This window comes from Silurus meridionalis, chromosome 1 (assembly GCF_014805685.1).
Source record: "Silurus meridionalis isolate SWU-2019-XX chromosome 1, ASM1480568v1, whole genome shotgun sequence".
In the NCBI taxonomy this organism is placed as follows: domain Eukaryota; kingdom Metazoa; phylum Chordata; class Actinopteri; order Siluriformes; family Siluridae; genus Silurus; species Silurus meridionalis.
This window is the reverse complement of record NC_060884.1, coordinates 14,994,483-15,021,164: the sequence shown is the minus strand read 5'-3', so window position 1 is coordinate 15,021,164 and position 26,682 is coordinate 14,994,483. Positions and strand designations below refer to the sequence as shown.

Genomic DNA, 26,682 nt, shown 5'->3' with positions numbered 1-26,682 from the left:
TTTCTTTACTTGTCTAACACACTCTCCATTACTTATTTATATGTCCTATTAATTCTCCAAATGTCTCATGCACCTCAGAAACACTTATTCACAAATGAAAAATTGGAACTTTTGCACACACCCTGATGTTCTTCTATTGTAGTGCACCGTTCACATATTGTTGGAATCGGGATTATGTAGCGTAAACAATCCATCTACTGATATGTTTCTGGAAAGTAGGAGGAGACCAGAGAAACTGGAGGAAACTAACATACACATGGAGAACATATGATGTTAACTCTTTAAAGATGGTGACCCAAGCTCAGAATTAAACTGGGAACTCTGAAGCTGTGATGTGGCAGAGCTACCATATGTCAGCCATCTCATCTACTCCTTATTTAAAAAGATTTGTAACAATCGTAATGGTCAAATGATCCATGACACCATTTTTCATTGTATTTTTATGTTCACTTATAACTTAACATGATCTAATAGCCAGTAAATTAAGTGTGTGAGAAAAGCATTTTCAACAAAATTGATATATGATGGAAATAGTTAATTTTTCTAACTGTTGATACAATGATAGATTGTTACTTCTAACAATAATAGATTTATGAATAAAAGCATATTACATGAGTCTTATCCATTTAATTTATTCACTATTTATAGTGAGAAACATTAATATTCTATTAATATCCTCATTTTGCGGTCATCTGCCTCAATACTTCAAAACAAGATGTTGGAAACAATAGATAAAACAAAAAAAAAGATTCTGGTCCATGCTGATGCAATCACACAATTCCTGCAGATTTTTTGGGTTTCCTTTCAAGCTATGAATCTGCCATTCTACCATGTCCCAAATGTAATCTTTTGGATTTAAATCTGGGTAGTCAGTTTAGAAGAGATGGCAGTGGAGTTTTTAACCAGATTGTTAAACATTTTTTTGAAAGGTGAATAGATGCTTGAGGAATGGAGTTATGAAGGAATGAAGGAGTTTGCTGGTACCGGTCTTTAAGAATAAGGGAGATGTGTAGACCTGCAGTAACTACAGGGAAACTGAGTTGATCAGTCACACCATGAAGTTATGGGAAAAAGTAGTGGAAGCCAGTCTGAGAGAAGAGGTGACCATCTCTGAGCAACAGTATGGTTTCATGCCAAGAAAGAGCACTACAGATGCAAGATTTGCTTTGAGAATGTTAATGGAGAAAAATAGAGAAGGTCAGAAGGAGCTGCATTGTGTGTTTGTGGATTTAGAGAAAGCGTACGACAGGGTGCCGAGAGAGGATTTGTGGTATAGTATGAGGAAGTCGGGTGTGTCAGAGAAGTATGTGAGGGTGGTGCAGGACATGTATGAGGACAGTGTGACAGCAGTGAAGTGTGCAGTAGGAACGACAGACTGGTTCAAGGTGGAAGTTGGACTGCATCAAGGATCGGCTCTGAGCCCTTTCCTGTTTGCAGTGTTGCTGGACATGTTGACAGACGAGGTCAGACAGGAGTCTCCATGGACTGTGATGTTTGTGGATGATATTGTGATTTGTGCTGAGAGTATGGAGCAGGTTGAGAAGAGCCTGAAGAGATGGATGCTGAAGAGAAGAGATGCACTGGAGAAAAATGTAATGAAAGTCAGTAGGAGTAAGACAAAGTACATGTGTGTGAATGAGAGAGAGGGCAGTGGAGTGGTGCGGTTGCAGGGAGAAGAGGTGGAGAAGGTGGAGGAGTACAGGTGCTCGGGGTCAACAGTGCAAAGTAATATAGAGTGTATTAGAGAAGTGAAGAAAAGAGTGCAGGCAGGGTGGAATGGGTGGAGAAGAGTGGCAGGAGTGATTTGTCATTGTCTATAATTTATACAACAGATTTAAACAGATGCAGAATTCACAGAAAAATCTGTAATAAAATACTTATTTCTTGTTGATAACTTGCTATAACCTATACAACTTGCTGAACAAATTGGGATTGTTAGCTAAAGTCTGACAGTGAGGTCTGGTTTGATTTTCTTTTTGCTTTTTTTCCTTTTGATCTGCCAGTTTTAGAGCAAAACTCTATCCAGGATTCCATTTTTGCCTCACACCTCTGGCAGATATCAGTCTTTATTTTCTCCTAACACATTTACTGTTTTCTTATCTTCGAGTAAGTCAGCATTTCTTCATTCATCCCTGCACTGACCGAGGTGGTCATTATTTATACTTATCTAATACCACTTTTATGCATCACTATTGGATTTTTGTATCAGCACAGGCCCCTGAGACTAGAACTGAGAATCTTTGGTGTGGGCACATTATGAGACACAATAAATCTGAAATGTGGACCATCTGGGATCTTTGGAAAAAAATCCCCACTGTTTTAGTGTATGATGTCAAATGATATTTGGCTCATTGAGTCTCTTGTGCTGAGCCTGGGGGTCTGGTGATGAAATCTCAGAGTCTCAGATAATTGGTTGTTATTAACCTCAGAAAAAAGTCAATTCTGTGCTGTTGAATTTAGTGCCCATCAAAACTACATTTTGTCATTTATTTCAGTAAAGGAAAAATACAAAAGACAAATTTGTTATTTTTTTTTTATCTTTCTTACAAGCTTCCAAAAAGAAAATGTTTATTTCTAGGAAAACTCAACTAACTCAGTTTATATTTACTGCATTTGTCTGACAGAGCAACTAACATTTATTTCATTCATACAACTGAGCAGCTAAAAGTGTGGGATTTGAATCCAAAGTGCAATGCTTTAACCACAAAGACCTTCTTACGCCACAGTTCCCTGGTTGTACTTGTTTTCATGGCACTTGAATAACTGTATGAGACTTTTTGCTTTAAAAGCTGTCACAAAGTGGTGACAGGTTATGTCTCACAAAACCAGGCAATGTTTTGTCAGTGTCAATGTAAAAAATACAAACATTTTAAATAAAACCAATTCGTAGCAGGTGCCTATTTATGAACATAACACACGGTTATTAACGTCCATTCAACATATTCATACAGTGTCCCAATAAATTGTACACCTGTTTTAAATCATAAATCTCATTTTTTACAAATATTTATTACAATATGGTATTAATATATTTGTGTATTCTTTATTATTTTAAAATACAGCTTATTGTTTAGTAGGTAACTTAAAAAAAGAGAGTTCTGGTGTGTGCTTTATGCATGCAGGGCTTATCATAAGGAAAGTAAATTCCTTTTATAATTCAAGATTTAATATTTGATTTGTCACAAAGCTAATTATATACAGAATACAACTTGCAGTGAAATGAAAACATGATCGACTGCTCAGTGAATTGTGCATCACATAAAAGGAGCTATAAATGTAAAAGACGAGTAAATATAAGAAAGAAAAAAAAAAGAGTACAACTTGTATAAATAAAATTAAGAAATGACTATAACAAAACCAATGATCGAATCTTTTTTATTACTGCACAATAAAAACACGTTTTAAAAGGTGTTTTGAGAAAATGATACATAAATCCTTTAAAAGTGAGACTTTTTTCGGGCGGACTGATATCGTCCTCAGGAACGACTGAAGCGCTGCGTGTTTCCGGTGGGGACATTTTGAGGAACGGATCCATTTCCGTTCAACCAGCAATAAAGAAAGCACTCGGCGGCGCCAAGCTTTTGGCTTCGCGGGTCAATTTTTTTTGAAAGTCTTTTGGCAGAATCCGATCTTAATCGGAGCCATCCCAACAGCAATCATGGTAAGACTGGCCGAATTAAACGGCATCCTTTATTTCTTTATGCTATTATTGTTGTATTTTATGTCAGGACGAGAAATAATTAGCAAAAACTTTTATTGTTGTAAGTCAATACGTTTGTGTTACGTTCTGCTCTCCTGAAGCTGCTAGCCCTGCTAAATCAGAGAAAGTTTCCACCATTATTATAGCTATGATAAATGAATATTTAATGTTACACCACGCACTGTTTTTATTTGTTCAACTTTTAAATATATTGCGTTTGAAAGCCGAGTATAATGTAATAAAATGCAACGAATGGGAAGCTACCGAGCACCGAGACGTAGCTAAAGAGTAGCCATCTTGCTAACCGGTTCGTGTAGATTATACAGTAATGTATTTTGTTTCAAATAGAATTCTTCTACTTAAGTGGCGTGTAAAGGGAGAATTAAAAGCTACTTGGTTTATCCCTGCACGACTGAAATGCTAAGCTATGGGCTAACTAGCTTGGGACACTATGTATAAACTAGGCTAAGAGTGTAGAGCTTAGGACCTTTTGACGCATGCGCGACGTAGCGGTGGACCTGATTTTATATCATAATAACCAAAGTGGCTGTTTTGTGTGTTTTCTTTCCTCTTAGACGGTCGGAAAGAGCAGTAAGATGCTGCAGCACATCGACTACAGGATGCGCTGTATATTGCAGGACGGCCGAATTTTCATCGGGACCTTTAAAGCCTTCGACAAACATATGAACCTCATTTTGTGTGACTGCGACGAGTTCAGAAAGATCAAGTAAGAACTTCACGGGAACTATAGTGTACAATTGGGAATCTCATCAAAGTCTCTCTCATCCATACACCCCAAAAATCTACAAGTGAAACTCCTCATTCCCACCTGGCTTTTCAACCAGGGTTTCTCAAGATATGAAAAGATGCATCATGATGTCTGGTGCTGGAATGAACTTTTTTGTAGGTCTCTGAGCAGCTAGTCCTTAGCTTCAGGTCATGACTGAAGACGTGGCCCATTAAACAACATTTAAATGTTTTTCTCTCTCTCTTGGTTTAAGTGGCAGATCCCGAATTATGTACGTATCTGAGGTTTTGTAAGTTCACCCGTCGTGTACGAGAGGCGACTAGCCACTAAGAAAAATGTAGATTATGGATTAAAATGATTCTGAAAACTTACCAAAGTCCTTTTTTTGTGGGGGGGACCGGTTTTCATCCACTTTAAATTAGTTCTTTGAACAGGTCAGAACAATGGGGTCTACTCCAATGTTTTACCCACAGGCCAGACCCTGTTCATCAAAGCCTAGCAGGAGACCTCCTGCACTTCCTGTTGCCTTTTTAAGATTTCACACTCCCTGCATCAGATCTGTAGTACTGCATTCGGTTCTTCAGTGTAGATACAGCTGATCAGGAATGTATTCGTGCCAGTTAATTTAGGGGTTATGTGTGGATCCAGCTCTTACTTGGAATGTTTAGTGTGGTAACATACATCGTTTTAAGGTTTAAAAACAGGATTTAACCTTTTTTTAGCCCATGTAAAAGTGCTTATTTCTGTGCTTCTTGTTTTGTATGGTTGTTACAAGTTTGTGTGTAGGTTCATGATGTCAGATTCTTGAGGTCTTACTGTAAAGAACAAGCTTTGCTGAATGCTTTGAATGTGTTTCATAGGCCCAAAAATTCCAAGCAGCCAGAGAGGGAGGAGAAGCGAGTACTGGGTTTGGTGTTGCTCAGAGGAGAGAATCTGGTATCGATGACTGTCGAAGGACCACCTCCCAAAGATGTAAGCTAGACAAACATCACAAGATTTTGGATTTGTAATCGTGTTCAAATTTGAACGTCTAATCTGATTTCTGTTGTAGACTGGCATTGCCAGGGTGCCCCTGGCTGGTGTGGCAGGAGGCCCAGGTGTGGGCAGAGCAGCAGGCAGAGGTGTACCAGCTGGAGCTCCAATGGCCCAGGCTCCTGCTGGACTTGCTGGACCGGTGAGAGGAGTTGGTGGCCCATCACAACAGGCAAGTTATTAGTTATTTGCTTTTTTTTTTTTTGAGATTTTAATAAGGGTTGTACTATACACATCTGACTGGTAGGTTCATGTAATTGAGGCAGGGTATGTTTGAGGGTTTTTTTTTTTTTTTTTAAGGAACCTAGTTTCAGCTAATGGTTACTAAAATACTCATCTATGGTCTCATGCTGACGAAGCATTTCTGGCAAATTAGATTTGGTTGCTTAAAAAAAAAAAAAAAAAAAAAAATTTGTTCCTGGTGAAACTCATGACTTTTTGCTTGTACCTCCTTACAGGTGATGACCCCTCAGGGCAGAGGCACAGTGGCTGCAGCAGCAGCTGGTGCCAGCATCGCTGGCGCACCCACACAGTATCCACCTGGCCGAGGTGGCCCTCCTCCTCCCATGGCCAGAGGTGCACCACCTCCAGGTAACCTACATCCACAACTTCTGATATACCTAAAACTGCTTTTGGGTCAGTTTAAAGGGGAACATCAAACCGCAGACCAACTCCCCCGTCAGTTTGCAGAGTAGAGTGGCAGTGGAGCTTGTGATTCTGTAGCCATGATGAACACTTGTGCAAACTGAGACTGATGAAGAGGCATTTGTGAACAGGATTACTCTGAGCTCAGAATCACACTCTCATGCAGTGTTTGATTCTGGGTCTCTGACTGTTGATTGAATGTTAAACTGAAGGCTGTTGTCTTATATTGTCCCCAGGCATGATGGGTCCTCCACCAGGCATGAGGCCACCTATGGGCCCCCCAATGGGCATACCACCAGGCCGTGGTGCCCCAATGGGCATGCCCCCTCCAGGAATGAGACCACCACCACCCGGAATGAGAGGTTAGGATCTGGATTTTAAAAATAAACCCTAGGGTAAAACACAGTATCTAGGCATTACACATAATGTAAATTGAAATGTTTTACAAAGAATTTACTGCATGATATTCAAATTAAGCAGGTTCCAACAACCAAATTATTTAAATGTGCCTTGTGTAATCTTTGTACATCTGGTCAGTTTGTCATCTGATTTGAGAGACGGACATTTCAACATTAGTATGATCTTGGATTTTAGTGTTTGGCTTTTGTTTATAAAACTGTTCTAATTCTGTTTTTGTTTGTCTGTCAGGGCCTCCTCCTCCAGGCATGCGTCCGCCAAGACCTTGATTTGCCACATTGGAAGAGAATGTTATATGAGCCTGTTCTGTTCTGCCAGCTCTGGGTTGTTGTATAGTTTCAAATGGTTTTGCTTTTTTGTATTTTTCTTTATTTTAAAATAAAGTGTCTATTTGACGTCTTGTTTTAAATCACTTTGTCTGTGTACGTTCCCCTGTCCCAAAAAAGAAAAAAAAAAAAAAAAAAACTCTATCTTGGGGTAAGCTCAATACAATGAGAAGATTGTGAGGCCAAAGCCTGCAGTTTATGGTGGAAATTACAGGCTGAAATGATATGGTCTTATTTGAAGGATAGATGGAAATTACATTATGTAGCATTTGTGAACAAGTTACACGGCCTCTTTTCAGCCACTGAACTTTCACGTCAAATTCATTACATTTTTGTGTAAGCTTTCCAAATCACTGCATCAGTATACATAGTCCATTTGACACTGTTTTACATTGAGCTATAAGCAGGTTTGATCCTGCCCCCGTTTTATTCCCTGGGGCTGTAGAGCACCTATGCTAGAAAATGAAACCACCCACAGGACAGTATTAGTCCAGTCTCCTTTAGCTGAGTCACTGGTTTGTTACCCTGCTCCTAGAGAGCCCTCTGTACTTTCATGATGACTTAATTTATTTGATCGTCCAACTGATCAATATTTAATTTAAATACTTGTGTGAATATTAGTGTGCATGAGGGAAATGAAACCTCCTGGTTTGTCTTTGCTTAAAAAAAAAAGTGTCCTATAATTCCTTTCAACTGAGTTTTAGGCTTATTGTACCTTAAGTCTGCAACCTAGTGACCAGTGTTGGTTTGTTTATTGACAGGCACTATGGTTTTTGTGCGTCGCTCGGGATGAGTGCATCTGCTAAATGCTGTAAATGTGAAACTTAACCCTACACCTTTAGATGTCACTGTTGAGCAATAGAAAGAGCAGCGGAAGTGACGTATCTTCTTCTTGAACTTTTACAACACGTGGGCCTTGAACGATGTGGGTTTAGTCCTCGTGCATCGTTTGAAACAGTTTTAAATCTCGGTATTTAAAAACATTTATATATTAATAGCACCCAAGAACAAATCGCAGACTGTACCAGGAGTCGGGTTACAGTGTGCGTTAGGTGGTAGGAATTGAATGTGTTTGAGGTTGAATTCAGCAAGACGCTGAGATCTGCAGTGTGGAGCAGAAGCATGTTGTCGGATTTTGATCTGATCGGAACCATTGCAGACGATGTTGATGTTCCAGAAGACGAGGAATCAGGCTCTGATGATGAGGTGGGTAAACGCCACATTCTTCTAGACTTCTTTATCACAGGGTTTCCTGCCTGTTATACACTGCTAGCTAACCAGCCAGCTCCATGTTCTCGCTACTAGACGCGAAGAAGCTCTCACGTGTATCCGGTAGATCACAGAGTGATTTCAGACGAGGTCGGAATTAATGCAAAAAGCTCTGAGGACACATGAGCCGTGATCAAATAAAACTGGCTTTCCTAATGTTGGCGACAATGTGACGTCATCGTTTCTTCAAAGACAATAAAAATAATTAGTAACGCACTTAAACAGGAAAATTAAATCTGATTACAAAAAGTGCTGGAATGTCGGCTAATACCACCTGATTGAACAAAAAAAAAAATCACAAGTTGCATTCACTGAGTTTTATTTCCTTATGTCATTTCCGTTTACCAGAAAACATACATATATTCACAGTTTGCGACTGATTTTTACCTTAAAATCTCTTGCTAACAGTGGATAGCTTGTTAGGGGATAAAACTGCTAGACACCAATCAGTTTAACAGTTCACAATGTATGACTTCTTTAAAGATCATTTAACGTATACAATTCCCAATCGCTGTTCCCACTTTTATTATGATGCCACTGTACCACGTTATGTTCTTCTTCCTCTCCTTCTTCTTCTTCTTCTTTAATTCGGCTTCTCCCACTAGGGGTCGCCACAGCGGATCATCCGTCTCCATACCCCTCTGTCCTCTAAATCTGCCTCTTTCAACCCAACTACCTGCATGTCTTCCCTCATCACATCCATAAACTTCCTCCTTGGTCTTCCTCTTTTCCTCCTTCCTGATGGCTCCATCCTCATCATTCTCCTACCGATATACCCCATGTCCCTCCTCTGCACATGTCCAAACCATCTCAAACGCGCCTCCCTCACCTTGTCTCCAAAACGTCTTACATGCGCTGTCCCTCTAATAAACTCATTTCTCACCCTGTTCATCGTCGTCACTCCCAACGAAAACCTCAACATCTTCAGCTCTGCTACCTCCAGCTCCACCTCCTGTCTTTTACTCAATGCCACTGTCTCTAAACCAAACAACATCGCAGGTTTTACCACAGTCCTATAACCTTCTATAATCAAGTTTAGTTAAACTTCTTGTATTTCATCCAATAACTTCGTTGAACGTGTTGAGGAGATGTACAGAGCGAAAGACCAGACATGCCGTGGAAACTCTGACACAAGTGTCCTGTTTTCTTATTTTTTTTTGCCTGTTTTTTCACACTTTAATGTTTCAGATCATCAAACTAATTTAAATATTAGTAAAAGATAACACAAGTAAACACAACATGCAGTTTTTAAATGAAGGTTTTTATTATTGAGGGAAAACAAAATCCAAAACTACATGGCCCTGTGTGAAAAAAGTGTTTGCCCCCCTGTTAAAACTGTGGTTTATCACATCTGAGACACTCAGGCCTGATTACTGCCACACCTGTTTGCAATCAAGAAATCTCTTAAATAGGACCTGCCTGACAAGGTGAAGTAGAACCAAAAGATCCTCAAAAGCTAGACATCATACCGAGATCCAAAGAAATTCAGAAACAAATGAGAAAGAAAGTAATTGAGATCTATCAGTCTGGAAAAGGTTATAAAGCCATTTCTGAAGCTTTGGGACTCCAGTGAAACACAGTGAGAGCCCTTATTCACAAATAACAAAAACATGGAACAGTGGAGAACCTTCCCAGGAGTGGCCGGCCGACCAAAATTACCCCAAGAGCACAATGACGACTCATTCAAGAGGTCACAAAAGACCCCACACCAACATCCAGAAAACTGTAGACCTCACTTGCCTCAGTTAAGGTCAGTGTTTATGACTCCACCATAAGAAAGAGACTAAACCGAAGAAAGAAAACCGCTGCTGAGCAAAAAGAACATAAAGGCTCGTCTTAGTTTTGCCAGAAAACATCTTGATGATCCCCAAGACTTTTGAGAAAATACTCTGTGGACTGACGAGACAAAAGTTAAACTTTTTGGACGGTGTGTCCCATTACGTCTGGCGTAAAAGTAACACCACGTTTCAGAAAAAGAGCATAATACCTACAGTAGAATATGGTGGTGGTAGTGTGATGGTCTGGGACTGTTTCGCTGTTAGCATGAAAGTCAAAGCTTTATCTCAATCTGTGTGGATGGAGTGTCCAATGTAAGAAGGACAGAACCATGAAATAAAGCACTGCTGCATTATTTTCTTTAGGTAGAAATAAAGCAAAGGCCGACTTACACTGCCACCAGCATCCGCAGGTTGTCTAACATCATTTTGGTGAAAGAAAGATCACTTTATTCAAAGTGAAATGATATCAATATTTTATTTATCATTTGAAACTAAAGCAGTCTGCTCAGAACAACTATACAATGTCATTGCAGATGACCTGTTAATTGCATGCAGATCAAAATGAAAGTCGTTCAACGTGTATTTTTAATTTAAATGGACAGGAGCAACCCATCGTATTGAGTAAGGAGAAGAGAGCGCTGAAAGGACGAAGCAATGGCGACTTCAACGCAGACTTTGAGTTTGGCGAGAGAGACGGGTTGTACAGCGAGGACTGGGCCATGGCGGACGTTATGAGCCAACTTAAAAAGAGAGTGAGTGTAATACGGTGTCATGGTTCAACAGACTCCTTTGCTAAATGTGCTTAATGTCATGGCTGATGTGTTTTCCACTTTCTAGAAAGCACCCACCACGCTGGATGAGAAGATAGAGAAAGTGCGTAAGAAGCGTAAAATCGAGGTAAGACTCTGCTGAGTGCTACTTTCAAATGTGGTATCATTGTTGTGCTGTGGCTTATTTTCTGCTTCTGCTGGTGTCTAGGAAAAAGTCCAGAAAGGAGGCAACAAAAGTGATAAATCCGTCATCACGAAAGAGGAGGACAAAGATGATGATGATGATGACGACGATGACGAAAACGATAATGATGCTGAACCTGATGACGATGATGCTGACGATGGAGCTGAAGTTCAGGAGGATGAAACTGTTGAAGATGACAACGGTGGGAGTGATGTTGATGACGAAGACGAGTTCGATTCTGAGGATGAAGTTGTTTTCAAAAAAGCAGGTGAGTGCTGAAGAACTGCAGGATAAAGCTGGAGTATAAAAAGCGAAAGCCTTTTATAAAACTTGTTATAAATTCTCCGAAAGTTCTCTTTATCAATGGGCAACAAATAGTTTTTTGTAAACGTGTGTAAGTATTTGAGCTGAGTCCATCCTGCACGTCCCTGTGAAAGAGTTGTTACTTTGGAAACCTATTAGAACCACTGCATGCATATAAACCTGTGTTTTGACTAGATTTAGATTGTTATGGTCCTGATTTTGGTCCCAGTCAGAACTTAGATGCTCTGATCTACCTACTTTTTCAACAAGACAATTAATTTTGCACTATTTTGCAAACAGTATGTGGACACTTCACCATCACACTCGTATATCTTGTACTTACTCGATCTGCTTCCACACACACTATCTTCTAGAATCTATCTTTTTTTGCCCCTTTACTGGGACAGACATGGCCGAATCTGTTTGTGCAGGAGAGTAAACATTGCACCAAACCGGTTTGTGGTTTACAGGGGTGTGTCTTGCAATCCTTGGCTTTATTGGCCAAAGGTGCTTGAGCATAGTAGAAATTTAAACTAATTTATGTTTATAACTAACACAACTAAATGACAAAGCATAGAATACGGTACACATTGGCCCATGACCGAGGGACATAATAGTGCAGCAATTGTTCAATTGGTTAAAAAATCCTATTGCACATTGATATGATATTTCAAGACAAAGACTTCTACAACAATAACACAAAACACAACCAGACATAACTAAATGACCAAGCATTGACAAAATTACACATTGATCTGTGGCAGAAAGTGACAGTCTAATGCAGTGAAGCAGGATTGAAAAAAAGAATTGCACGTATATGATATTGCACAAAGTAGAGAAAATGGTGGTAGTAGTAAAATGTTCAGTGTAGATTTGGGTTATGGGAGAGTGTTTATAATCTTTAAAACTTCCAAAATAAAAAGTGCACGTTTGTGTGGTAGGCTTGCTTTGGTTTTTCAGCTTCCACATGCAAAACTATTGTAATACATTCTCATTACAGATACACTAAGAGAAAAGGGGAAAAAAGGAAAACGAAGGCAGCAGAAGAGGTATGTAATCTCATTGAACATCACACATCGTGTAAAATGTCTAATGCACCCTTGAGTTCATCATCGTGTTTTTCTTGTGAATGTATTAATTTTTTTTCTGCAGCCTGAAGCCTTCTTTGAAGATGCCTCGCAGTATGATGAAAATCTAACATTCCAGGACATGAATCTCTCCAGACCTTTGCTGAAGGTCAGGTGGCATGACTAGTGCTTGGGTTCGCCTCTTGAAATATAATTCGAAATCAGACATGTATTTTGGTAACAGATTGTCCTGATTTTTTTCCACAGGCCATTACCACCATGGGTTTCAAGCAGCCCACACCTATCCAGAAGGCGTGTGTTCCAGTGGGTTTACTGGGAAAAGATATCTGTGCATGTGCTGCCACTGGAACTGGTATTGCTCAAACGTGGCAGTATTATTTACTATGGGTGCTGTAGAAAGCATGTGTTGTACCTTCCAAATCTTCGTATAAGAATGATATACCCTTAATTGTTAATAATTAAGGGTAACAGTCTCGTGCAGAGTCCTCAACCCGTTTAAAGGGATCCTCTCCAGGACATTTATCAATTCAAATCATGGCAATGAATGAAAAATTATAGTATGGATAACAAGGTGTATACAGCGATCAGGCATAACATTATGACCACCTGCCTAATATTGTGTTGGTCTCCTTTTCCTGCAAAAACATTCATGACCTGTCGAGTATAAACAGCATTAACCTCTTCAGCAATTTGTGCTACAGCTGCCCGTCTGTTGGATCGGCCAGCCTTTGATCCCCATGTGCATCAATAAACCTCGGCCACCCATGACCTTGTTACTGGTTCATCACTGTTCCTTCCTTAGATCACTTTTGATCGACACTGACCACAGTAGACTGGGAACATTCCACAAGAGCAGTGATGTCTGACCCAGACATCACAGTTACAATGTTATAAAGTCATAATGTTATGCCTGGTCGGTGTATATGCACTGCTGACAGAAAATTGTGTAGCTTTTTTTGCTAATGATTAAATCTGTGCTCCAAAAATACCTAAGCACGCATCACATTCACTATACATCACAGATGAACGATAGCATATGGGCTCTTTTTATTTAAAGTGAATCACTGGGTGTAAGAGTGTGCAGCTGCAGACAGTCTGGAAATGCACACCATATGTATTGGAAAAAAAACGAGTTTGTGTCGAGAACATATGGTTTAGTGTATTGATTTTGGTGAAGCAAACTGCTGCTTAAGCACTTTAATAGGATCATTTCAATTCACTGCAGAGAGACACGTGTGATTCCAAGATGCTTTGAAGCTGCTTTTGGTGGCTTGTAAAGTCGAATATGTTTGGATCATAGCACTTTATTTACCTTTCTCTCTCCCTCTGTCTAACTCCCTCTCAGGTAAGACTGCTGCATTCATGTTGCCTGTACTGGAGCGTCTCCTTTATAAACCTAGAGTAACGCAGGTGACTCGTGTGCTTGTGCTCGTGCCCACCAGAGAGCTGGGTATCCAAGTGCACTCTGTAGCACGCCAGCTGGGCCAGTTCACCAACATCACCTTCTGCCTGGCCGTGGGTATGTGCCTCATTTTCATGCCGTCTGCTTTTGGTTTTAAAATGAGACTTTCCCATTATTGAAGACTTGTGTAATCACCTTAATTCTGTATTAATGCTCCCTGGGTACCTGACAATCAGTGGCAGAATTAGATCAATATTTCATTCTGATAATCTTCAATAATCATATATTTTTACTTGCAGTTTAACTCTAGCTAATAGCCAATAGCTTATATATATATATATATATATATATATATATATATATATATATATATATATATATATATATATATATATATATATATATATATATTTCATAGAAATATAGCAGCAATTGTAATTAAACTTATTTTTATTAAAATTGATACATTTCTATGATTAATACATGATATATATCATCCAAAAGGTTATTAAAAGTGCAGCACTATTCTTTTAATGGCATTTCGTATGAAACGTTTATATGTTGATAATATTTTTAAACTCTTTTGTTTGTCAGTCACATGTACACTGATATCTAGGTTATTTTTTATCATAAAGGTGGTTACTGAATCATGTCAAATTGCCACAGGTGAGGAGAGTAAAAATGTAGCCTAATTTTGTATATAAAATATGCAATACACTTCTTTAATCTTTAAAATAAGTCGAAAAATTATTGAATTGTATTGTTTGGTATTCCAGGCCTATGTACAGAATAAGTAATGGACTGGTTTTAAATATTCTTGTTCAGATGACTGTTTTATTCTGAACAGAACGTCATTTTGTTCAAAGGCAGCAAAGTTGAGAATGCACACTTACTCTTCTTTTGTTGTGTCTTTGCTCAGGCGGCTTGGACTTGAAGTCTCAAGAGGCAGCACTGAGGCTGGGTCCTGACGTCCTGATTGCCACACCTGGCCGCTTGATAGATCACTTACACAACACTCCATCTTTTGAGCTTAGTCAAATTGAGGTGCTTATTCTGGATGAGGCAGACAGGTAAGACTTCACATCAAATGTTTACATTTACAGGAAAAACATAATCTGTCTGTCTGAATCTTTGTGTGATGCTGTTCTCTAGAGAAACATACATCATGCATATACACTGGGATCATCAGTGATGTATCCTGGGTTCATTGGGTTTTTCGGGTATTTAAACATCAGACACCCTTGTCCAGACAACCTAGCCAGGGTTGATCAGACCCTGGTCTGTGTCCCAGTAGCGATTGCCCACAGCTCTTAATCCAAAGCCACCTAGTGGCTTTATCTGTGGCTTCAGTTGGGTTTTTAATCACCTTTCTCTTTGCTTCCTCGGTGATGCCTAGTAGTGCAAGTGCTTTGCGTAGTGAACACCCTGCAAATCATTTGCAGCCCACCCCAAAGGCTCACAACTAGTTTTCCAGCTCTGCCTTCTACACTCTTCGACTAGGCCTTGGTACTTAGCATGCTTTCTCCGATTGGCCTTGTCCATGTGAGCTCCAAAGAGATCAATTGCTTGGTGGGAACTTAGGCAATGATTGTCTGGATGAAGCAGTGTGAATGTAATTCTATTAGGGTTCTTCAGCTGTTTATCAAGATCCACTTCCAATTGGCAGTCAGTAGCAGTGGTGAGGAGCACAGAGTTTACTCTCGGTTGTGGGTGGGCCGGCTCTAAGAAACTTGGTGATCAATGCCTTGTGGTGGCCCTTGTTTGCCTTGATGGCTATGGCTAAGCTCTCAGCAACTGCCTTGAGCACTTAGTCGTGGTGCCAACAATAGCACCCATCTTCAAGGGCTTTTGGGCAGCTGCTAAGGAGATGTCCTAGGAATCCACTTCACGAACAGAGGGGACAGGAAGATGTCTCGTGTTTGCCCTAGACATGTGAAGGTTTGCCTGACTCGGTAAGACATCATAGAAGCTTTGGTCCAAGATCCTTATACGATGGAAATCTGCTTTCCGGAAATCAGCCCAGGTGATTTTACGTTGTCGAACATTGACCTATCCAGTCCAAGTTCCTTGCTGTCCCTTTCCCACCATCCGGATAGCTTTTACTTCCTCCACGCCTGTTCGTACTTTCTCCTGAACAAGATGTTGATGTACTTTACCTTGAGCATAGTCAATTCTCACAACCAAGAAGTAGTAAAAACCTGCACGCCCTGTTGCTATGGGCCCCACCAGTGCCTTGCGCATCAACCATGACTCAGCGATTTCTCTGCACTCCATTTTTTTTCTCTGTTTGCACCTGTATGCCAGCTGCTGCTACTGTCGGATCCCTAGACTCTCTATACTGCCATACCTCCGACGTTCTTGACACCATGAACTTTTTCAATTAGGCTACTAACCGGGAGTTGCAGAATATTGCTGGTGCCGTTATAAAGCAGCACTGCTCAGGCTTCGCGGTAGACCAAGCCACTTTTGCAGATAGATGCTTATTTTTCTCTGCAGGGACTCGATTGTTGTTATGGGCACTTCATACAGTACCATGGGCCACAGTATCCGATGCAGGATACTCTTCTTTGTCCACCTTACTGAGCCAAAACTCAAGTTCTTTACTGGCCTTCTGGAGAGAAGAAGAATCCTTGAGGCCACAGTCAGACAGCTTACCAAGGCTGTCCACCACTTTCCCACTCTTGTGCACTAACAACCTCGGTTTTGCTGGTTTAAAACTCATCCTTCCCCAATTAATGAGTTTCACTAGCCCTTGGAGAATTCATCTACTACATAGGACAGATGTCGTGGTGACTGTCCGGTCATCCATAAAGGCTTTTATTGGGGGCTGTAACACTCCAGTTCTCATCACAGGGCCTCTACACTCTGCTCTACAACTCTGCTGTCATGACAATCATGTTCATGGCAAGGGCAAAGAGAATGACTGAGACTTTACTAATCTAAAAGAGCAGCGTTAACCTTGGCTATTAGTTTAGGTTGAATTCTGGCTTTAAGAGAGTAGGTTATGCAATCATTATGCACAGTCTTAACATTTGATAGTTGGATGTCAGCTATGGTTTATTTATTTGACTGAGATTATACAGTTATTTATATGATGGTTGATAATGTTTCTATTTTTTTTCTTCTTTTTTTTTTTTTTTTTTAAACAGGATGTTGGATGAATATTTCGAAGAGCAGATGAAGGAGATTATCCGAATGTGCTCTTATCAGAGGCAGACTATGCTGTTCTCAGCCACCATGAGTGAAGAGGTAGACTCACTCTTAATGTCCCAGTACTTATACTGGTGGTCTAACACCATGAATTTGCTCTATTTGGAACTGGTTTGGGTTTAAAATCTCCATCAACCACTAAAAAAATGCAATTTGTGTCATGTTGTTGTAAACAAAAGGTGGATCAGCAATCTCTTTAACAACCTAAAAAAATATGAGGAATGAACCCAAATGCATGCAACAGATATAACTAGAGGCGGAGCATGCACATAGACGAGCATGGCTCCCACTCAGCAATCAATTAAGTTTTTATTCGCTGCCAGCATTCTTTTTGACAAGACGAGCAAAAAATAAGACATAAGTGCAATAGCACATCGCATCGCGGAGGACATTGTACCAATTCAAAAGAAAGAAGATACGAGATGAATGCAAAACAATTTAAATGCAAAATTTTAATTAATGAATATGTAACGGCATCCACTGTATAGCAAAATCCATATCATGGCAGAGCATAATACTGGTAGTCACGTTCATACTGATATAGCGCCCACCCCTAGTGCCCAGTACTATTAAAGAAACAACTATATGATAATTATGCATCTAGTAAGGTTACCAGTGTAGACAGTAATGTTTAAAATCTAATCAAAAAAGTTACCATTCAAAGTATTATAATAATAATAATAATAATAATAATAATAATAAAGATTTATGGCAGGAAAGCGATGAAAGCATCATGTTCTTTTGCTTTGCTTCATCCACCATATTTTTTTGTTGTATTGGGTCTCTGTTGTAAGTCAACAGCCAAATAATGCAACAGAGAATTTTACAAGAGTTGGTGTGCTTAGAATGCTCAACCTGACTCTATGTGCATAGAATTATGTAGTTAATAGTTTATTGTATAGTTATAGGGTCATGCGGTCTCTTAGTGGTTATGGCACTGGACTTTCTGAGAGTTCAGCAAGTTAGTTGAAATCCCAGCCACACCAGGATGCCACTCCTGGGCCCTGAGTAAGGCCCTTAGCCCCATATCTACGGAGTTGTATGATGTAATAAATGTTTCTGGATTTGGGTTTTTGCCAAACGCCATAAACTGTAAATCTAAAAACTGCGTCCTGATTGAAAGCTAAATGTTGTTGTCGTTGTGTAATGCAGGTGAAGGATCTGGCCTCAGTGTCACTGAAGCAGCCAGTGAAAATCTTTGTGAACAGTAACACGGATGTGGCACCATACCTCAGACAAGAATTTATAAGGATTCGACCAGCAAGAGAGGGAGAGAGAGAGGCTATAGTTGCAGGTGAGGGAACATCTTTTTTAACATCATTTTCTATATTTCATTTGTTTTTTTGCTCCTCTCTAACTCTGTTTCAGCCACAGGAATTGCTCATGTAAACTAATGTTTTACTTGTTTCTTACCCTGTAAACAGCACTCCTCACACGCACGTTTCAGGACCATGTGATGTTGTTCACCCAGACCAAGAAACAGGCCCACCGCATGCACATCCTCCTCGGCCTCATGGGGTTGAAGGTCGGAGAGCTCCATGGAAACCTGTCTCAGACACAGCGAATAGAGAGTCTCAGGTACACACCGGTGACATTCAGTGCTCCTGGAAATGTTTCCCTCATAGCAGAAATGTTCATAGGGTTTATACAGACAAAAAAAATTCAAATGCGTATTTTTGCACTCAAATGCTTAATGCCTTTGTCTTTACTCTCATTATTAGGCGATTTAAAGATGAGCAGATTGACATCCTCGTAGCCACCGATGTAGCAGCCAGAGGTCTGGATATTGAGGGAGTCAAAACGGTAGGTTTCATTACTTTTCCAATACTTTTAAAAAATTTTTTAGAAATGTATTTTTCGTATAAAATATTTATTGCCAAAAGTATTGGGTCACCTGACTTTCCCAGCAATATGTGGTTCTTTTTCCCAACCTGTTATCGCAAAGCTGAAGGCACACAGAAATGTTCTCTTCACTTGAACTAGGAGACCCAAACCTGTTCCAGCATGACAATGCCCCAGTGCACAAAGCATACTCCATTAATATATGCTCTGCTTGGGTTGGAGTGGAAGATCTTCTGCTTCAGAGCTTTGATCTAAACCCTATTTGAACACCTTTGGGATGAACTGGAACACCCCAGGCCTCCTCACCTCACCTACTTCACTACCTGATTTTACTAACACCCTTGTGTCTAAATGAGCAAAAATCTCCACAAGCACACTCCAAAATCTAGTGAAACATCTTCCAATAAGAGTGAAGGGAATTATAAGAGCAAATTGGAACTAAATGTAGAATGTGACGCTTAAAAAGGACATCTGATACTTGACTAGGTGATCCAATACTTTTGGTAATATACTGTATATATATTTTATAAGAGGGATGTGATTGTAGATTTACAATGCAATATACCATCATGAGAAGATCTAAATTTTACCTGATGAATCGTAAAGCGGTATAAAGAAATGATTCAATAATGTGAATCGACAAACTACTATAGATTCATGTAACCTGTCGGCGACAGTCATGTCAGGTGATTACAAACGGACACAACCCTAACAAGGAAGCTATTAATCCTGCAGCCTTCTTTGCTGATGTGTCCGTTATACTCTGACAGCAGTCCTGCTGTAGACTCAAGTGCACGTGTAATGCAGTGTAAATTAAGTGCAGTATTGATGTCGTCTTCCTTTATTTTTCTCCTCAAATGGTTTTGGAAATGTTTTATTTATTTATTTATTTTTTATTAGAATAAAGTCATGTCTTTTCTGTTTGTGTTTGTTATTTAGAGGAAGCACGTTATTAAACCAGTCTTTCTCCATCTGAGTGTTTGTAATAATAATGTCTTATATTTAGTGTATAGTACCTAGTACTCTAATAATCCCCAAGGGGAAATGTGGTAATTGTATATATTTACAGAATTTAACATGGAATACACCTTTTATCCAGAGCAAGCTTAAGATTATTATTATTATTATTATTATTATATTATTATTATTATTATTATTATTATTATTATTATAATATAAGATCACAGGATTATATATTTCACAACCCATATAGTATCTTTGTCAATATCAAATTTTAGCCCTACCATCTATCATCCCAAGTCAACACTTTTTGCCTAAATTAATAAATGGCCAGGACTAAGGTCTCTAACAAACAAGCTAATTCCATATATAGATGTATTCAATTCTATAAATGAATGAATGGATGAATGGAAGACTTCATATGGTTTGGTAAATAAGTATTTATTTATATTTTTCTTTCTCTGACCTCTGTCAGACGATACCACAAAAACTTGCTTTCAGGTGCAGGACGTTTCACTTTTGTGTATAAACTGTGCTGTCTACTTCGTAAACGATATGCATACTAGTGTGAATTATGAATTAATTCAATAATTAATTAATATTAACTATTAATGCATTACATTTTAGGTCATATGTTTCTATATGTTTGCGGAATATGAAATGTAAATGGTTTCAAACAAAAACGCAACTTTTTAAATGAGTATGTATATAGTGCTTACAATTCATAAAACTGTGTTGTTACCTGGATGATAAATGGTTGTTTATATGTTTAGTTGTAGTTCATTGTTCACAAGTCCTTTGTTCGTCCTGAGCAGTTAAACTGCCTATTTTTCTTAAGATAATTATTTAGCTTTTCAGTGGCTTTTGCATATTTGACCCCGTTCCAGCGGGGACAATGAGTTTCACATCCATTTAGTCATGATTTGCACCATTATAATTATTTATTAATTAAAGGCATTTCTGGATGACAAGTTATGCCTGTGTTCAAACTTTTTTTGTTTTTGTTTTTTTTGATGGCTTGGGCCATCATTAATCCTTGTGCAAGAAAGGCAATATGCAAATTGGGAGCATGAACTAGTGCTTATCTGTGTGGAGTGTAGAACAAAAGGGAGATTGTAAGCGAGCTGTAAGCTAGAATGTCCTTGAAGCCAGGCATCGACAAAATTTAGGGAGCATTTGTTAGAAGAGGATCCATATCTCTTGTACTTTGCATGCTCAAATAAAGCCCATTATCCTTTCCACAAAACGAGTGCATGTGAACTTGCATTTCTCCACTTGAATTGATAATAAAATGCAACACTACAGCAGCAGAGCGTTGCCCTCTTAAACAAAAGGGAAGCTCTGAGCTCTGAGCTGCAATGTGTTGTGAAATCATAATTGCAATAAGGCTGCTGCTATCAATGATTTTAGTTTGTTTTTTTTTTGGTTATTTTTTTATTATTTTCTGTCTTTCTTAAAGAGCAATACTAAATAAGAGCGAGGGGAAAAAAAGGCCTCTAAAATGAACAAGTAATTAGTTTATCTTCTATTCATTTAATGAAATTCATTATTTTTCTTACTCATGTATTCATTAATTAAATCCCGCACAGTATTTTGTCTCCCGAAAAGCCGCTTGAAATTTTCCAAGCACTAAATCGGCGTATTTATCTATTTATCTAATATTTATTTATAAGCTTTAAAAAGGTGCTGCACTACCTGCTCCAGTTCCTCCACTGCGGTGGGAGTTTATAAATACAAATATAAAAAACTATTTCAAATTACTTTATAAAACGGTAACCGCATTACGGGGTGTGTTTTTTTTTTTTTTTTTTTATATAAACACTTAAACTGCTATATTTCTGCTGCACAAAAGCAACAATGGCAACTAAAATAAAATAAAACGGTTTACAGGCACAAGGTCGGACTTTAGTTAATGTGCGGTAACTACTAGAGCGTACACAGGCACAAGACAGAGGAGAATCACAGAGTGCTTCAGATATATTACTTTATTATTGAAGAAAGGAACATAAAACACAACAAAACCTTGGCCTGTTTTTTTTATTTTTATTATTATATAATTTCAGATGATGTTCTATAAAGTTAATTGTTCATGTCCATGTTCATCTTTTTTTTTTTTTTTTTTTTTTTACAAAAAGTTTTTACGTTTCTTTTTAACTCATATTTAAAAGGGAAGTGGGTGAAATACACAAACAAACAAAAAGCAGAGTAGCAGGAAGAAGCAGTCAGAGCACTAAAAATATAACTACTTATAGGTTTTAGGGAACAAAACTTGAACAAAACTGAAAAAGCCGTCCCATGCAGCTTTCCAGTGCAGAGATTAGTGACCAGTGCTTCAGTAATAATGGCTTTTGGGTGGTCCGTGTTTTAGTAATTTTTGTATTCGAATTATTCATGTTACTCGAGGAATTGTTATACCCCTACATTACATTGCTTGAAATTTATACAAGACAGCATGTTGGTTTCTGGTGAACGTTTTTTTATAACTGTTGTTAATGTTTTGCGGATGAAATTTATTGATTTACAAAAAAAGATTGCATGTGTCTGAAATATTATATGCTATATAATTATACATGGTAATATTTTAGGTATGTAATATCACAAAAATTGTTTCATATGTGGGTGATTCTACAATAGATTAGATGAGCCAGACTTGATGTAGCATGCTGGAAACATCACATTGCTAACAAAACATACTATTGGCTAAAGTTTTAAAGATACGTAGTGTTGGTGCATTTTATAAGGATCTAGCCAATACATACCTTACATTCATAAGCCCATTTTGTTAGCTAGTTTAAATAATTATAAAATTATCAATTACCAGTATCCTACGAAATAAGTAAATAGAAATAAAGCTAGCTACTTAGCAATCTAGAGCTGAAACTAGCCACTTGTCTTTCTAGAATAAAAAAAGTTACTTGTCTATAAAAAACTAAAACTAGTCACTTAGCTATACATGAACAATGTTTGCAATCATAACTAATCTACTATATAAACAATTAGCTAAGTGTAGCTATAAATCTGATTAGCTTTACTAGGTGCAAGTGATGGATTTTTTTTAACCTGTTTACCGTATTTTCCGGACTATAAGCTGCTACTTTTTCTCCACTCTTTGAACCTTATGGCTTAAACCATGAAGCGGCTAATTTATGGATTTTTCCTGGGTTTTCCCGGTTTCACAAGCTTCAAGCCAAAAAAACTGAGCCCCATAACATATTAGACCAATGAAATTGCCGAACGGGTTAAAGTGAACCAATGAAACACTTTATATTATAACGGGTGCGCTCCCACTGAATCGTGCCGCACCACATCATAAATATGGATGAGGTTCCTTTGAAGTTTGACCTGCCGCTCACTCGGACTGTCTACAGGAAATGCAAATCATTCTTTGCGCTGAAAACAACCGGGCATGAAAAAACACACTGAGCTGCACGGCATCGGGAGAAAAGCTTCACCGATGGTGATTTTTAAACGCACGACGATGCCAAAAGAAAAACTCGAGAGAGAAATAGTTGTGAAAGAAAGGAGGAAGACAGTGAACAATGACTTTCTTGGTAGGCTACTGTTCAGATACAAGCCATGTAACAGACACTGTCTTTCGTTAAAGCCTGTGTAGAGTTAGTTATTCAAAATAAAAATCTTTGCGAAATTCAGTGGGTGCGGCTTATATTTGGGTGCACTTAATAGTCCGGAAATTATGGTATCTTTTCCCCCACCGCTATGTTTGTTAATGATTTTACCCACATTTTGGAATAAATTTTAACATGTTTATTTTACCCAACTTTCCTCAGGTTATAAACTTTACCATGCCCAACACAGCGAAGCATTATGTGCACAGAGTGGGCCGCACAGCGAGAGCAGGAAAAGTGGGTCGTTCCGTGTCACTGGTGGGGGAAAGCGAGAGGAAGATGCTGAAGGAGATTGTTAAACAAGCCAGAGCTCCTGTTAAAGCTCGTGTTATTCCTCAAGGTAAAAGCACAGTCACACCAGTAACTACAGACTATATTAAGTCCTGTTATTTATTTATAAATTTTTTGGCAATTGAGAGATACAAATTTGATTTCTTTGTGTCAGAGGTGATTCTGAAGTTTAGAGATCTGATTGAGAAGTTGGAGAAGGATATATATGCTGTCATGCGTTTGGAGAAAGAAGAGAAAGAGATGGTGCATTCTGAAGCACAGGTAATACACTTTGTATATGTTTAAAAATTCTTATTCCACCTGACTTTTTTTGTGTTTTGTCTTGCTTTAAATGCTCATTTCTATGTGTGGTTTTTAGATTAATATGGCTCAAAAGAGACTAACCCAAACAGCAGATGAGAAACAGCCTGCAAGATCTTGGTTCCAAACACATGAGGAGAGAAAGAAGGAGCGAAGTGAGTGTTTGTTTTTCTTTATATTCTTCTTTTCCTTCACAATATTACACCACATGATGTGGTCACCGCAATTAATTTATCAATACATAAATTGCGGTGACCACATCATGTGGTGTAATATTGTGAAGCAGCACAGTTGAGACTTACTTCACATTTGTTCTTGTACAGTGAGCAAAGCGCTTCAGGACTTTGACCTGGCCCTAAGGGGAAAGAAGAAACGTGCTCAGTTCCTGAAAGATGGCAAGAAGAAAGTGCTGACGGTATGGGTCTTCTGTAACCTACTGCATTTTTACAACCACTGAATTATATGTACATAATATTATATACATAGATAAACATATAGTACATAGTATTTGATACATGTCAATTTAGTATTTCCCCCGTCTTGAGCCTTTTCTAGATTTTTGAAGTTACAAAATGTCAGTCACATACCAGCACTGTGCAATTGGTGTCATATATTGGTGTTTATATATATATATATATATATAACACAGTGCAAGAGTGTTGTAAAATTGTATGATGTTAAAGTTAATATTATAGATGCAGATATAGATTTAGGTGTAATTAAGATGGCAGTGCAAACATGTTGGAGACTTCCATAGTTACACAGAAATGTATACCAAGAGACTGTGGCTTTTATCTGTTTTTCTCTGTGAGCAAGCTGCTCAGAAAATCAGTTTCACTTTTGTTTCTGATTGGTTTATCGGTTTTCCCTGTGTGTGTGTGTGTGTGTGTGTGTGTGTGCGTGTGCGTGTGCGTTTGCATGCAAGCCTGAGGAAAGAGCTCAGTTTGAAATGCTTAAGTCTCAGATGTATGCTGAGCGGGCTGCGAAACGTGACCGCAAGCCAAAGCGAGCCAGAGTTGTGCCAGAAGAGGAGCCCAAAAACACAGGTTTGTGCTTCCATTGTTAATTCTTTGTTAAAAAGCTTTTTAGAGTAAATTGGCTTCAGCCTTGAATCACACAACTTAAAGGTACACTGACCAGGCATAACATTATGAACACAAATCAGGCATAACATTATGACCGCCTGCCTAATATTATGTTGGTCCCCGTTTGCTGCCAAAACAGTCCTGCCCCACTGAGCATTAACAGCATTAACTTCTTCAGCAATTTGAGCTACAGCTGCTCGTCTGTTGGATCGGGCCACACAGACCAGCTCCTCAACCGCATTAATGATCCTCTGCCTCCATTGGCCCTGTTTCTAGTTCACCACTGTTTCTTCCTTGGACCACTTTTGACAGACACTGAGCACTTCAGACTAGGAACATCCCACAAGAGCTGCAGTTTTGGAGATGCTCTGATTCAGTCATCTAGACATCACATATTGGTCCTTGTAAAACTCACTAAAATCCTTTGCCTATTTTTCCTGCTTCAAACATCAAATTTTATAATTTTTTTTCATTTGCTGCCTAATATATCCTGCCCACTAACAAGTGCTATAATGAAGACATCAGTGTTATTCACTTCACTGTTCATAAAGTTAGGCCTGGTGTATTTCCTGAGGCTGAAATCATGTTTTTTTTTTTTTTTTTTACTTATGTCTCTTTTTTCCCAGCCATAAAACAAAAAGGTGGAAAACCCACTAAGAAGTCTGTGTTTGACAAGGAGCTCACGAATGTCAGCAAGAAAGTCCTGAAGCAGTACAGATCTGGGTATGCTCTGTGCAGACATCCAGAACCGATTCTTACCAAACACACAACTTTAGTATTATATGATTTTATCCTTGTTATGCACAAAAGGGAGATTAAACCTTATGACGCTTATAATAAATCCACTAAGTATTATAATATTTCTAAACATTATAGCGTTAACAGCTTTCACATTTTTCTTACTATTTCTTATTTCTAAGTCCAAATAGCTTTCCAATATTGTATATAGTATGTTATCATAATGGGAAATTTTATTCACTGATTTATTTATTTTTTTAAACATATCTTTATTTATATGTCTGCAGGCCTTCCTTTGAAGACAGAAAAAGACTTGGTCTTTCTAATAAGAAAGGAGGACGCTTTAAATCTAAAGCAAAGTATGTTGTATACTTTTAGAATCTCCATCTATCCATCCATCCATCCATCCATACATACATTCATTAAACATACATACTTGCATCCATCTGTCCACCAAACATACATGCATCCATTGATCCATCAAAAATCCATCCATCCACCCATCCATCAAACATACATAAATCCATCCATCCATCCATCCATCCATCCATCCATCCATCCATCCATCCATCCATCCATCCATCATACATACATCAAACATACATATAATTAAATAACTAAATAATTAATTAATCAAACCTTAGTCTATGTTAGACAACTTATATTTTAAACCTAAATGTCAAGTTTTGTTAATCTGCTTTTATCTCTTGTTTCAGGTTCAGGAGAAAGTAAAGTCTCAGATACAGTGGTTTTCTTTGTTCCTTTCAGAATCATCGAAGATGTTTCCTTTAGGCGCAGCATCAACTGGGCAGTCAATAGGGCAATTTGATACTCATTGTGTGTACCTTTAAATAAATGATGGACTCTTTGCTGCTGTGTGCGACATTTGTTAAACTGATACGAACCAACTGATTCAACTGGTATTTGTATTATAAGCCATGTAAAAGTAAAAATGAGTTGCAGATTGA

At 38.5% G+C, this 26,682-nt stretch overlaps 2 protein-coding genes across 2 annotated transcripts; both read left to right on the top strand.

Annotated features, from left to right (window-relative positions):
* The first annotated feature begins 3,503 nt into the window (after window positions 1–3,503).
* On the top strand, window positions 3,504–6,937 carry snrpb (small nuclear ribonucleoprotein polypeptides B and B1). Its single transcript, XM_046856000.1, has 7 exons — window positions 3,504–3,661; window positions 4,276–4,427; window positions 5,309–5,420; window positions 5,500–5,652; window positions 5,939–6,071; window positions 6,362–6,487; window positions 6,774–6,937. The coding sequence occupies exons 1-7, from the start codon at window positions 3,659–3,661 to the stop codon at window positions 6,809–6,811; spliced, it is 717 nt and encodes a 238-aa protein (XP_046711956.1). The 5' UTR covers window positions 3,504–3,658; the 3' UTR covers window positions 6,812–6,937.
* Window positions 6,938–7,752: 815 nt separating this feature from the next.
* ddx27 (DEAD (Asp-Glu-Ala-Asp) box polypeptide 27) lies at window positions 7,753–26,583 on the top strand. The gene is made up of 21 exons (XM_046845596.1): window positions 7,753–8,074; window positions 10,518–10,667; window positions 10,753–10,812; window positions 10,894–11,137; window positions 12,173–12,225; window positions 12,325–12,408; window positions 12,507–12,612; window positions 13,606–13,779; window positions 14,582–14,732; window positions 16,812–16,911; window positions 18,025–18,166; window positions 18,297–18,450; window positions 18,594–18,675; window positions 23,463–23,640; window positions 23,746–23,852; window positions 23,950–24,046; window positions 24,215–24,306; window positions 24,817–24,937; window positions 25,603–25,699; window positions 26,002–26,073; window positions 26,431–26,583. Exons 1-21 carry the CDS (start codon window positions 7,991–7,993, stop codon window positions 26,444–26,446), a joined length of 2,364 nt encoding a protein of 787 aa, XP_046701552.1. The 5' UTR covers window positions 7,753–7,990; the 3' UTR covers window positions 26,447–26,583.
* The last annotated feature ends 99 nt before the right edge of the window (window positions 26,584–26,682 follow it).

What these genes read in the sequence shown, in the direction of transcription:
- snrpb (XM_046856000.1), top strand. An exon ending in AAGGACCACCTCCCAAAGAT is followed by an intron (nt 5,421 to 5,499) that starts GTAAGCTAGACA and finishes TTTCTGTTGTAG; the next exon opens with ACTGGCATTGCCAGGGTGCC. An exon ending in TTGGTGGCCCATCACAACAG is followed by an intron (nt 5,653 to 5,938) that starts GCAAGTTATTAG and finishes ACCTCCTTACAG; the next exon opens with GTGATGACCCCTCAGGGCAG.
- ddx27 (XM_046845596.1), top strand. Translation starts at nt 7,991, where the DNA reads ATGTTGTCGGATTTTGATCTGATCGGAACCATTGCAGACGATGTTGAT. An exon ending in AGCTCGTGTTATTCCTCAAG is followed by an intron (nt 23,641 to 23,745) that starts GTAAAAGCACAG and finishes TCTTTGTGTCAG; the next exon opens with AGGTGATTCTGAAGTTTAGA. An exon ending in AGAGGAGCCCAAAAACACAG is followed by an intron (nt 24,938 to 25,602) that starts GTTTGTGCTTCC and finishes CTTTTTTCCCAG; the next exon opens with CCATAAAACAAAAAGGTGGA.